Below are 12,651 nucleotides of genomic sequence, written 5' to 3'. Positions count from 1 at the left end.
GAGGCGCTAGCTTTCTATATAGACAGGACCAAGTCCTTCCAGAGAACGGATAGACTCCTAGTCTCTATCGCTCCCAAATCAAAAGGAGAATGTCTCTCTTCGCAGAGAATCTCGAAGCACATCGTATCTTGCATAAAAATGTGCTACAAACTCAAAAAGACTCCTTTCCTGGCCATGCCCAGGGCTCATTCCACTAGGGCGGTGGCAGCATCAGCAGCCCTTTTTCAAGGGCGTTGCGCTAAAAGACATTTGCAGAGTGGCGACCTGGTCATCCTGTGACACCTTCGCCAAACATTACGCCCTTCACAGGGTATTCCAAGAGGATACCCGTCTCTCGGCAGCGGTCCTCTCGGGGACAAGCTGCACATAATCCGATTACCCACCTCCTATCTTGGGTTACTGCTGGGTAGTCACCTAATGTGGAGCACCCACGGGGACACTCGAAGAAGAAAGAAAGGTTACTCACCGTAGTAACGGTGGTTCTTCGAGATGTGTCCTTGTGGGTGCTCCACTACCCGCCCATCCTCCCCGCTCCGGATCTCTGTTTAGTTTTTTGCAGGAGCATCCGAGGCGGTTGGTCAAGGAACTGACGGGGACCGGATCGCGCACGTGGCCTGGAGCGCGCGGGGGAGTGGCGCGCACCGGCGCATGCGCGGTCTGGCAGAAACTGCTTGGAAGATCCGATCTGCGGCGCCGGGCGAGCCCGACACCTAATGTGGAGCACCCACGGGGACACATCTCGAAGAACCACTGTTACTACGGTGAGTAACCTTTCTTTCTGAGCTCTTGCCCCACACTGTCCCTTTCATAAGCCCTTCTGAGTCTGTATGTGGTCCCCCACTGACATCTCCGACAGCCTGGTACACCCTGGTCTGTCCATGCCATGCTTCCTTACCTGGGAGTATACACAACATTGTCAGCCTTGCTCTCTGTCAGCTGGCTGCCTCTTGTTTGCCATAGCAGCTGCTCCAGGTGGGTGAAAGTTGTAACTGTGGAACCTCTTTAGCAGACTCTGTATTCCTTGGAGCAGTGTTTCCCAAACTTAAAACATTTGCATGCCACTTTCAGAACTTTGTCCTGGTTGGCATACCGCCTCTCCCAGTGCCATCCCAGTGCTTATCTCCTGATTTTTAGTCATTTATTTTCTGCCGCGTACCCCTTGAAATCCTTTTGTGTACCACCAGTAGTGCGCGTACTACACTTTGGGAAACACTGTCTTGGAAGAAAAAAAAATTGGGGGGAGAGGGGCACGGGGTAGAGGGATGCCAAAAAGCCAATATAGATTAGAATTTATAATTATCTATCCATTAAACATATTGCAGAGATCCTTGTCTAATATCTTAGAAATAAGACATGTGGAGTCACATGACCATAAAGGAGACCTCATGCCCAACTTGACCATTTCATAGGATAAATAAAGATGTTTTTCTTAAAATGATTCTTGCTACTGATGTGTTTTGAGGAAACTTCAAATTATTCATATGCAAAAACTGATGACTTTTGATGTAACGATCAACTCTGGAATGTTTCTATACTCCAGTGGTTTATAATAAATGGGTGTAACATATCTAGAGTTCAGATCAATGGTAAAATGGCTTTGGTTAGTGGCTTGTCACAAACATATATTGATTACAGATTAGAATTATATTGTACTGACCCATTCATTCATATATATTTGTTGTTATACAAGTTGTTGGTTAGGAGGTGACTACAGTGTTAAATGTTCACGTGAGATTAGAAGTTTATATATTTTTTGCGTGTCCTGTCTGTGGATGTATTCCACAGTATGGTGCTCTTTCTGCTGTTATGTTGAGTCGTGCCATAGTCTGAAAGTAGTCCCAATGGCTAGCTTTCCCATTGTCACAGGTATAAGGCTTAGTCCTTGCATATGTGCGACACACTTTTAAGATTCACCTACTGCAAAGACATTGCAATTTGGAACTGTATGAATGTGTGTTTTTTTTTCATGTATTATGCTCAGATCATGCCATGTCATCAGTTGAATGGCATGCCGGCTTCCAGCTTCCTGTTACCAAGTCTTCACATATACCACATGAGGAAACAGCTCACATTTTGCTACCATTTAATTGGAATTCACAGTATGGTGTTTTTTAGCCAGCAGTCTAGTTGCTAAAAGCATCCATTTTCCTAGAGTAAATTCAGTATTTCTTCCTCTCAACCCCCTCCATACTTATAGCCCTGATCTAAAATAGCAGGAAGACTTTTCTTTTTATGAACTGTCATTTTTACAAATGGATGCCAGTAGCACAGCAGATGAGCAATAGGAATGACATTTTTCAAAGTTCTGCTTTAGTGTGTGTACACACTGTATTACCCTATTGCTTTGCTCCAAATGAGCAGTCTTGTTCTTTAAATTCAAACTCACGCCTGTGCAACAAGCCACAGGATGTAGGTGTAACTGTGTTCTGAGCAACGAGGTTAGAGAGATAAAAGTTGTTGTTCTGGAAGTGTACAAACAAGAGAATTCCAAAAGTGCATAATAGAAATTCAAGCAAAATAAGTCACTGAATGAAATAAGAGTCCCGTGGGTGAGGGTCAGCAGATGAAAGCAGATGGCTTTTTGAAGACATGGTTATGGTGGGAACATCACTAAGAGTATGCAACTTGGTAACATGGAATCTGTACAGGGAATTTCAGCTGAGATGATTTGATCCTTTTAAGTATTATTATATTATTATCCCACAGTAACGGTAAAAATTGAAAGTATGCTCCTGTCATATAAATTTTACATCAGACATATGGAAAGCAAGAAACACTTGGCAGTTCATATGGTGAGAGTGGCCCAGTAGCAACTGAAATAACAGCGTATCTGTGGTTGGGATACGGTGACTTACTAGTCTAACAGAGCTACAAATATCGGTTTAAACCACAAACTGGTTGATGCACTGACAGCTAATAATTAAAGCATTGCTGCACACAGGTCGTGCTAATATATCTTATCAACAAATTCTAGGGGAATCTCTCGTGTAACAAGCTCATTGTCACTTGCAAATCATCTCAAATTGAAAATACAGAAAAATCGCTGTGCCATTTTTTCCCAGCTCAGAAAAAAATTCTGTGGGGAATCCATAGTAAACTAACCCCCTTAATTTGCTGATATATGTCTCCTAATTTGAAATGCAGTAAAATGCTGCTGGAAAGTATTGCTGTAATGTTGTGACCTAACAACTCTTGCATTATACTGATCAGTTTTCATTACAAATATGGAATCATGCCCACAGTTCCTGAAAGCTGTTTGGGGAAATTCTTTTTCAAAATTAGAACATTTAATTATAACTGATGATCCATGTCAGTAGCAGTCTTGTGAGGACTCTTAGCTGCAGCTCCAGAAGAAATGAGTTTTGTGTGTGACCCTGGTGGCTACCTTTTTAAAAGTTTTATTTTAATGTAGTACTGCAGGTTAAAGTGATATGTACCGAGTTTGCATGTCTGAGGAATTGGTGGGCTACTGCGTTTTTTCTCCCGATTGCGTTTGCGTATTTTACCTTAGTTTCGAACTGTTGTTTGTAACTGATTTTTTCAGTAGCTCTCAATGTGCAAACTGAATCTACAGTAGTTCTGATCCCCACCCTAAAATTTCCTGGAATTGGTTTAGCTCTGATAGTGGGAGTAATGCTGGGAATACTGTTGCGGATAGGACTTAAGTTGACCACCAGCTGTACATGTACTCTTGAGGCTTAGTCCTTGCATGTGTGTGGTACACTTCGAAGATTCACCTACTACAAAGATGTTGCAATTTGGAACTGTATGTATGTATGTTTTTTCGTGTATTATGCTCTGAACTTTGTTCAGAACAAGACTACGTCAGACTTTAGTTGAAATGCCTGTCTTGTATTCACTGGTGCTCAATGTTGATACAACCAGTGAAGAGCAGCTAGTGGTAGTGATGGTTTGTGGGAAATTTTAGGAAGAACTCTGGTTTGCCTGTGATAGGCTGTTTTCCTAAAAAGGTTTGGGGTTAATATCATGCGCTCAGCTCTTTTGGTGCGCTCAGCTGTGTTGGCCAGGTACACCACTGTGCTAATTTTTCCTTTGTTCTGAGTAGGTAGCAGCAGTCTAAAGCACCAGCAGCTAAAGGAACCTGGTAGCAGTAGCATTCCTGCTTTGTTTCCACCAGTGTAGCTAAATGCTGGTATCAGCCGTGAAACTGCATTAAGAAAAAAGGTCTCGTATAGAGGAACTTAACTTCTTGTGGTGGGAGTATCTTACTTTGAAATGGTCCAGAGTATTAGTGTCTGATAGGTATTTATTTTTTTAGCAGAAAAGAGTGAACACACACTCATGCCATATATACACACATCTGTATCTCTCATGTCTTGGTGTATGCTCCATGCAAACCCACTGGTATTTGTTTATATCTTTTTGCTGTCACACAGGATTCCTGACTTAGTGGATTGAGACATTGCTATGAAAATGTAATTGTAAGTTAAACTGATTATCTTGGATAACTTCTAGATAAATTGAGATTCTGTGCATTGGTGCGCAGCTGAAGTTGGAATAGAGCCCTTGATATTGGTATTGGTTTTTTCCTTTTACTTTCACAAAGATGTTTTACTTTTTGTACATGCTTAATGGAGACTAAGTGGGAAAGGAGTTCTGTGTGTAATAGGTGAAACAGTCTTGTTTAAAAAGGCTGTGTTGAAAGCAGTGTAAATATAGCTCAATAATAATATAATTATATATGAAGAATAGAACACAAAAAGCATATCTTACCTAAAAGGCAGGGATAGCTGTTCATTCAGGCTAGCTGAAGGTCTGTTATATGACAAAAACTAATCAGTGACTCATGGGCCAGTTGTAGGCTTTCTTAATGTCAAATCATATTTGCTATTTTTCTTCATCCAGATTATGCTTATGCTTTACTTTGCTTGCACCTAAATTGACAAAATCTTTTTTTTCTTGGCTCACAGTAACTGTACTGATGGTTTCACTTAAAGGGAAATAGAATGAGAAAATGCACAGAAAGAATTCCATTTATTACACACTGCCTTTTCCAGCTATACTTCAGAAACTTCTCTTTTGTAGAGTTCTACAAAGTAAATGAACACTTTTTTTTTTAAATAAGATCCACTCATTACCATCAATTTTTGCCAGTATTGTCCTCAATATGCCACTTTGAAAAACAAGAATCATTTTTTGGGCTCTTGTTACTGATTGATGTTACTTTATTTTACACTGAAGATCACCCCAAGGTTATATATATTTTATTAAATGCCACTGCTGGATTGCAGAAAAAAGGGAAACTATCTTTTGAGCACACACCCGGACATACTCATATCCTCCTGCACTCATACACTTCCACAGGAGACGAACTGCACAGGGACAACGGAGGAAACCAAGGCATAACAGGTCCAGTGTGTCTGGCTGCAGTCAAGAATCCGGGTCTGTGAGTTGGTTGTATGACCCCTTGTCAGGTTAGTATTCAGGAGCAGTCAGTACAGTCCATCGTGGGGGCAGCAGACTCCCCAGCCAGATGAGACTACCTACTGCAGAGTGGTGATGGCAAAAGCCCTCCTGTAGGTTTGCAGCCATTTTTGGTATGTTTTAATCCATAGCTCTTGCCTTGTCCCACTGCCCCAGGATGCTATATGACCATGAGTAATCTGCTAACAGGAGATGGGACTTGGATCTTCTTTTGATGGGGCCTCTTTCTCTTTTTTGAGTGGATTCTTTTGTAGGGCTCAGCTTTTATCAGAGAAAGCAATTTCTTTTACAGAGGAATATCCAGTATTTCTTACTGGCTTATAATACTTAATATAGACATAGCAGCTGCTACAAAGCGAAGCTTATAGAAATGTTAAAGACTTACATTTCATTGTGGCCGACTGAGCAGAGGCAACAGTTGATGCCTGGCCAAATTAGTGTACAGGTTGAACCTCTCTTGTCCAGCTCCCTTGGGACCTGACCTGTGTCAAATGAGAGAATTTGCGGGACCACAGGAGGTCAATATTGTCTAGCAGCATTACCAACAGTTCCACTGCTTACTGAGCTCGTAGAAGGCAGTTAAGGGTAAATTACAGCTAAACAACAGTACAGAAGACAGAGAGCCAAGACTGTTTGCTGTAAAAAAACAAAACAAAAACAAAAACACCAAACCTTTATGGTATTACCGGAAACTTGGCCACACCCATGATAAGTGGTCATCCAGCTAACTAAAATCATGCTGGCTCATGGATGTTGCTGGATGAGAGAATGCCAGAGTAGAGATGTTCAGTTTGTAGTAGGAAGTTTTATTTGATAGCTTATTCAGACAGGAATTTTATTACAAGAATATTTGGTGTGATTCAACTCATTCTTTAATTCTTTGATGCTGAAGTTAATTTTCTGTTTGAATCAATTTTTGGTAAGCTTCTCAGTCATGAGACAGTAATACTGCAGTACAGTGCATTTAAGAAAAAAGTTTTTATACTAGAAATCCTTGCCTTGAAAACTTCATTAGGTATTCCATTTAGTTATTGAAAGAGATTTTTGGGGGTAGCATTTCATATTGTGTTCTATAAAACTATCCTTTACAATTTTCTTTCCCTAAAAGCGTGCATATTGGCACGGAGGTATGTTATAACACTTAACGTACCTTGAGTAGAACAATATTGCTTTTGCTTGGCCTAGGAAATGTTAGGCTGTGTCTTCTGTAATTGCTATAGGAGGGGAAAATTGATCTGAGATCCTGAAAACGTTGCTGAAATACATACCCATGCTGTCCATCCAGCTGAAGTTTAAGTTGGAAGAGATGTGAAAACGTAAACTGGTACAGGACATGAAAAACCTCATCAAGCTTAGTTTACCTTATATAAGAGAGAATCTTTTGCAATTAAATGGCTGTATAGTGGCTCAAGGCAACAGAATTGTATATGCATCTTTCCACTGTAATTTTCCAAATATACTTCCTCCTTTTTTCAGTGTCTCTTTCATAGTGTCTTAAAAACCAACTGCATTCTCAGTGTTCAAGTACTGGTTGTGCTTTTTTATAAGGCACTTTCTTTGTTTCTTTTCAAATAGAAAGATGAAAACTACAGAAGCTTACCACGGGATACTACTAACTGGTCCAACCAGTTTCAGAGAGACAATGCACGCTCATCATTAAGTGCCAGTCACCCCATGGTGGACAAGTGGCTGGAAAGGCAAGAACAGGTAAAATATATTAATGGATATATATTTATTACTCTAACAATCTAACCTTTATGCAAGTCTATGGATGTTATGAAGAAATAAATTAATTCCTAAATGATGATTCTGTAAGCATGGGTGTGAGCATCAGATATGTAGAAACTAAAGATGCATTGGAATTTAGGACCACAACAGGAAATATCATCCATTTGTGAGCCATGCTCACCATTTATGCAGTATGTGGAGAGTGTTCTGATAAGCATGGCTCTTTGCTACTTTTCTTCACAGCTTGCTGTATTTAGAAATCGTTATTTTAAAGTAAATTTTATTAATGAAAGCCCACGTTACACATAGAGCTATGTAACTAAATAGGGATCTGTTTTTGCATATAATTTTTGAAATATTTCTTTTGAAACACTGCCATGTCATTAACTTTGAGCTTTATAGTTATGTCTGCTGTTTGCCTTTGTTGTCACTGTATTGAAATTACCTATTTTTTTTTTCAGATAATAATAATTAGACCTAACATTATTTCTCCTTTATTAAGAATCCTGTGGCTATAAATATTGAAAGACTTAAAAAGAAAATCAAAACTGATAGATATCACCATTGCTTGATGAGATTTTTGTTCATTAGGTATCCAAATTGAGAACTTACTGGAAAGCATTTCTTGCTTGTTTTACGTGGTGTTGATTCTGGAACTGGTGCCAAAGATTCTAAGGCCGTGGTGTCCAACATGCTAGCCACATTTTGGCCAGTTGAATGTGGCTAGTCAGCTTGAACAATAAATACATTTTCAGAATAATGTGGCTTGTTCACTATACACTGGTTGTACACCAAGGTAAGCGATCTGTGACAGTGTTGTTTGTGTTGTTTTTTTGAGGCATGCCTCCCAGAGTCATTAGGATCTCATTGAAGTATTTCAATAAGCTGTTGCCTCAGCAAAAGGAGTTGGATTAGAAATTGTGCAAGCAACCTTCCTAGAAAGTGTCAGTGACTTTCATATTTAAATATTTGAACGGCTCTTTCTGATTAAATGTTGTCTTTTGTGAAGTTTTTGTTCACAGTCCAGTAAAGAGACTACTTTACCCAGCTTCGTGATAAATAATTGCTGTGGCAGCCTGTTTAAATTATTGCAGTCAACTGGTTTAATTCCCATACCACCAAAATTTTTATTTCTTAAAACTGAGTTTTTGTTTTTAAAAATGAGAGGGATGATTCATTCATTAAATTTAATGTTAATAATAAATCTCACGTATCTGGAAGAGTGGGAGCCTTTGGTCATTTCATATCAACAGGATAAGTAATTAGTCTGCAAACTGTTTAGCAGGGCATGAACACGGAAGGAAACATACAATGAGAATGGAATTAAGCACAGTTCTGAGGAGTTAGGGGAAGAGGCTTACACATGAAAGCATGGATGCAGGTGGAAATCCTGTTTGTTTCTTTTCTCAGAATAACATGCTTTTGAATGTCCCTCTGAGAGCCCTTTCAGTTTCATTGAATTAACTTAATGTCTTTTCATTTAATAAATGGAATTTGGAATGCTTCCTAATAAGCAAATTGGAACTTACTGATCTAAACCTGTTGCATAGTGAACAATAACTAAGCAACACGCTTCCTCTGTTTATGAAGCAGTGTGTTCACGAAGTTGCAAGTAGCTAATGAGGTTGTCCAAAGGACACTTCTGTCTTGTCTCGCTCTCCGTGTATTTAAACATATTAAGGAATCATATAAGACCCTTTTTGACTTGAAAATGTTGTGAATTCATTAGTTCACAGAATAAGGTGCCTGTACTTAAACTGTTTCTCACAGCACTCTCCATTGGCTCTTCCTTGCCCGGCCTTTGTTTTTCAATTATCTTTCTTTTGGGAGCCTCAAGACATTAAAGAAGTTTTTCAAATGGAAACAAGAACAGCAGGCAAATAGGAAGAACTTGTGTCTGGCCCATAGTGCCAGGAACCAACCTGCACTGCCAAGACATTTGACATCTTTAATTGCTCTCCTCCACAGAGGAGTGGTGGTTGAGCTAGAATCCTCTCTCATGCTTATACAGGTACCCAAAATGGCCATGACCATGCAAAGTAGCAGACTGTGGTTCTGGTGACAACTCAAGTGCAATGACAATGTTGAGAAGCAGCCAGGATACACCTGTGCTGTAATACAGCTCTTTGGTTTCATAGATCAGTTAGAAGTGAAGGTAGTACCAGGTTCGCCACTGGTCCTGGAAACATTGTTCATAGGAAGATTTTCCATTGGACCAGTGTTACCTCAACCAAGGTTTCTTTTGCATACTTGTGACTTCTTTTCTCCTCCTCTTTTTCTCTTGCACATATAGAAGAAAAGAAATTTCACAGAAGGACTCTTGTACACCATTTCTTTGATGCTAATAATGGCATTTGTTAGATAAATAGTTCTGTTTCTATAGACTGGTGTAGATTTGAGGGACACTTGAGAATATATAATACAAATAGCAATGAGTTGCCTCTGTGGTGCCTTACCAATCCTTTACTAAAGTAGAAATGGCACATTCAAGAAGAGGAAGGATTTGTGTCCGCCCTCTGAATTGTTTTCGGGCAAAGGTCTGCAACCAAAATAGCAATAAGAGCAATTTTTTTCAAATTCAGTTACAATATCAGTACTTCAAGAGCCGCAATTCATGTGAATACAAGACGGTCCTTAAAAAATAACATCAAACCATACTTTTTGTAACCCCTATTTTAAGAACAGTGCGCACACAATGATTTGTACCAGTTAGAAAGTTTAAGTTACTTTCATGCCTGGATTGGAGAACAAATGAGGACAAGGAAAATGCAGCACTTGGTTATAGGAGCAGTGTTTGCATCAACTCTCCACTTGCCCCATCCCCCATTTCCAGGCTCTTCCCCCTTATCCCACAAACTCACCCCCCATCTCCAGGCTTTACCTTCCTCAGGCCCCAAATCCATCCCCCAATTTAATTCAGTCCCCTTATCCCTAAGCTTTACTTCCTATCCTGCTAACTCACCCTCTGCCATTCCCAGGCTTAACCCATCTCAGCCCCAAACCCCACTCTGCCATCCCCAAGATTAACTCACCTCAGCAGACAACCTTTGTCAGCTACACGCAGGGTGGCTGCGTGCCCTTCTGGCAGAAGATTTCATACATCTTGAACTGCAGGTGCCCATTGTAGCGTGCTGGCTGTCATGCTTAGCCCGCAGGAGGCAGTACTGTTTGGTCAGCTCAGTGCGCTGCTGCTGCCACCTTCCCTCTCCGCCGCCTTCTCTGCCAGGCTGCATGGCTCCAGCAGTAGAACACTCGACCGCCTCTTCCCTTCCCTCCCCCTACCTCTCCTCCAGGCTTAGCACTTCCCCCACCTGCAGTTTGGGCAGCTCCGTACCCCGTTGCCACTGAAATAATGGAACTAAATTTAATTGGTTTAATGGCCTGATCTCTACCATTGCCCTGCCAGCCATTAAACCAGTTAAATTTGGTTCTACTGTTTCAGCAATGGCAGGGCAGGGAGCCACAGAGGAGTCAGTGGCAGCAGTTCCCAGACTTGCAACTGACTCCTTTAGGAGGCATATGTGGCTCTAGAGCTGCTAATTGCTGACCCGTCTTAGGGAGTTACATCTGTTTGTGATGGGTAAGAATCTGTACTTCAATTTAAGATGGTTCCCAATTCATTTACACACTATTTGCTGATAGTATTGCTCAGTGTAACTAACAGGAAGATTTGATATTCTAGCCCATAAAATAAGACATGCCAGAGCTACTTGTGCATTGAAGAATTCCTTTGCCAACAGAAAATTGAAGGTCTAAATTGAGACCATTTCAACTTTCAAATTTCTCGTAGTTGGCTTGATATTTTACAGCAATTCTAGGAGATAAGGTCTCGTATGGTTTCAGTCACCAGATGGGGTTCATTCAGACTTCAGAGTGGTGGCAACATAAATTTTATTGCTCTCTTCTATTTATCTCTTTAAATAATAATTTGAAATGTATACTTTACTGATTTAGTTAAGTTAAATCAGTGGTTCCCAAACTAAGCTCTAGCAAACAGTGGTGTTCCGCGAGCTGTGGCAAAGTGTTCCGCCATTGAAATTGAGTAATGGTAGTCTCTTCTCCATTCTCAGAGAAGTAATTTTCCTCACAGTTAGTATGAGAATGTAAAAATGATAAAGTGTTCCTCAGAAAGCACTGTGACATCCAAGTGTTCCATGATTGGAAAAAGTTTGGGAACGACTGAATTAAATGAAAGTACTGCTTCTGAGCTTTGCTTTGTGAGATTTCCCACTAGAAGATATGTTCCAAGGAATCAGTTGATGACAGTTGGCAGTGTACAGTTGGCAGTGTATTACCACTGTACAAATGAGGTAATAATAATAAACCCTTAAAACATCTCTGCCCACATGAAGCTGGTTTTAGGATTAGATTCAAAGACTGGGGAATGCTATCTATGTGCACAAGTCAACACACTGGGGAGGTTGAAGTGGAGAAGGTGAGAATTCAGATTAACATTTAATGACAGAAAATTTCAGAGGTATAACCATGTCCTGTGGCACATTAGAGGCTAACACAATAATTAGGTTATGAGCTTTTGAGGGTTAAACCCACTTTGCAAATTCTATAGGGCAGTCATTTCATTTTCTAGAACCAGATACAGAAATTGGCAAAGATCAAGTTTATGTAAGAGAAATCACACTGAAATAGTATGTTCTTTGCTTCACTGTTGTGGCTCTGCGTTTTGAAAGGATTAACAACCCTGTGCTGTTGTATGCAGTGGTGGGAGTTATACTTTTGATTGATTGATTTCTAAGGCAGTTGATCAGAAGACTCATTTGCAATCTGAATGGCACCGTTCAATTAAATTAAAACTGCCTCCGAATTATATAAATTGATTTGTGTTCATTAATGAATAAAAGCACTGTTGAAAATACACAGTGACTTATTCAGCACAACTCAACATAAATTCAGTTTTCCACACCCAATAAGCTTTTTGAAATCTTAAAATTGAGAAAGCACCAAATTTAGAAGATGAAGCACACATACATGATCATTGCTGTTAGGCAGTCCTGAATAGGAGAATCCCTGAAGCTTTTCAGTGTTCTTAAAGATGGAAAATGAAAATGGATTTTTCTCTATTCAAATTAGTTGACTACTTCTGCTGTTCTCCAGTGGTGGGAAATTACAGTATAGTAGATCAAGCTGAGCAGAGCTCTTTTTGCTTTAAACATATCACTGGCTGCCTCCTTCCCCTTACAATTAGCTTCTTGCTTGTGACACTTGCCATCAGTGATATCAGAATGTAATCATTGTGTGAGCTTTCTGATTCTTATCCTAGCAATGATATCTGATGTACAGCTATTGTTAGTGCTTGATCTTCAGGCAACCATATATCTACCTTTGGGTTTGTTTTACGCAAAGGAATGCTTATTTTTAATATGACTGAATCTGATATTTCAAAATTTTAAAACACAAGAAGATAGAATGGGACTGTGGGTTGCAGTGCTTTTAAGAGTGTGAACAGGAAGGAACATGAGA

At 40.0% G+C, this 12,651-nt stretch overlaps 1 protein-coding gene across 7 annotated transcripts in view; it reads left to right on the top strand.

The window, feature by feature from the left end:
* Positions 1 to 12,651, top strand: part of PARD3 (par-3 family cell polarity regulator) — a 735,311-nt gene that overhangs the window by 341,262 nt on the left and 381,398 nt on the right. For all 7 annotated transcript variants that reach the window (XM_074984984.1, XM_074984976.1, XM_074984978.1 and 4 more), the window contains exon 5: positions 7,021 to 7,152. In XM_074984984.1, coding sequence (XP_074841085.1) covers positions 7,021 to 7,152 — 132 coding nt within the window. The remainder of the gene's footprint in view (positions 1 to 7,020; positions 7,153 to 12,651) is intronic.

Source organism: Carettochelys insculpta, chromosome 2 (genome assembly GCF_033958435.1).
Source record: "Carettochelys insculpta isolate YL-2023 chromosome 2, ASM3395843v1, whole genome shotgun sequence".
Lineage (NCBI taxonomy): Eukaryota > Metazoa > Chordata > Testudines > Carettochelyidae > Carettochelys > Carettochelys insculpta.
Note: the sequence above shows the minus strand (reverse complement) of the source record. Positions and strands in the feature narration are given on the sequence as shown.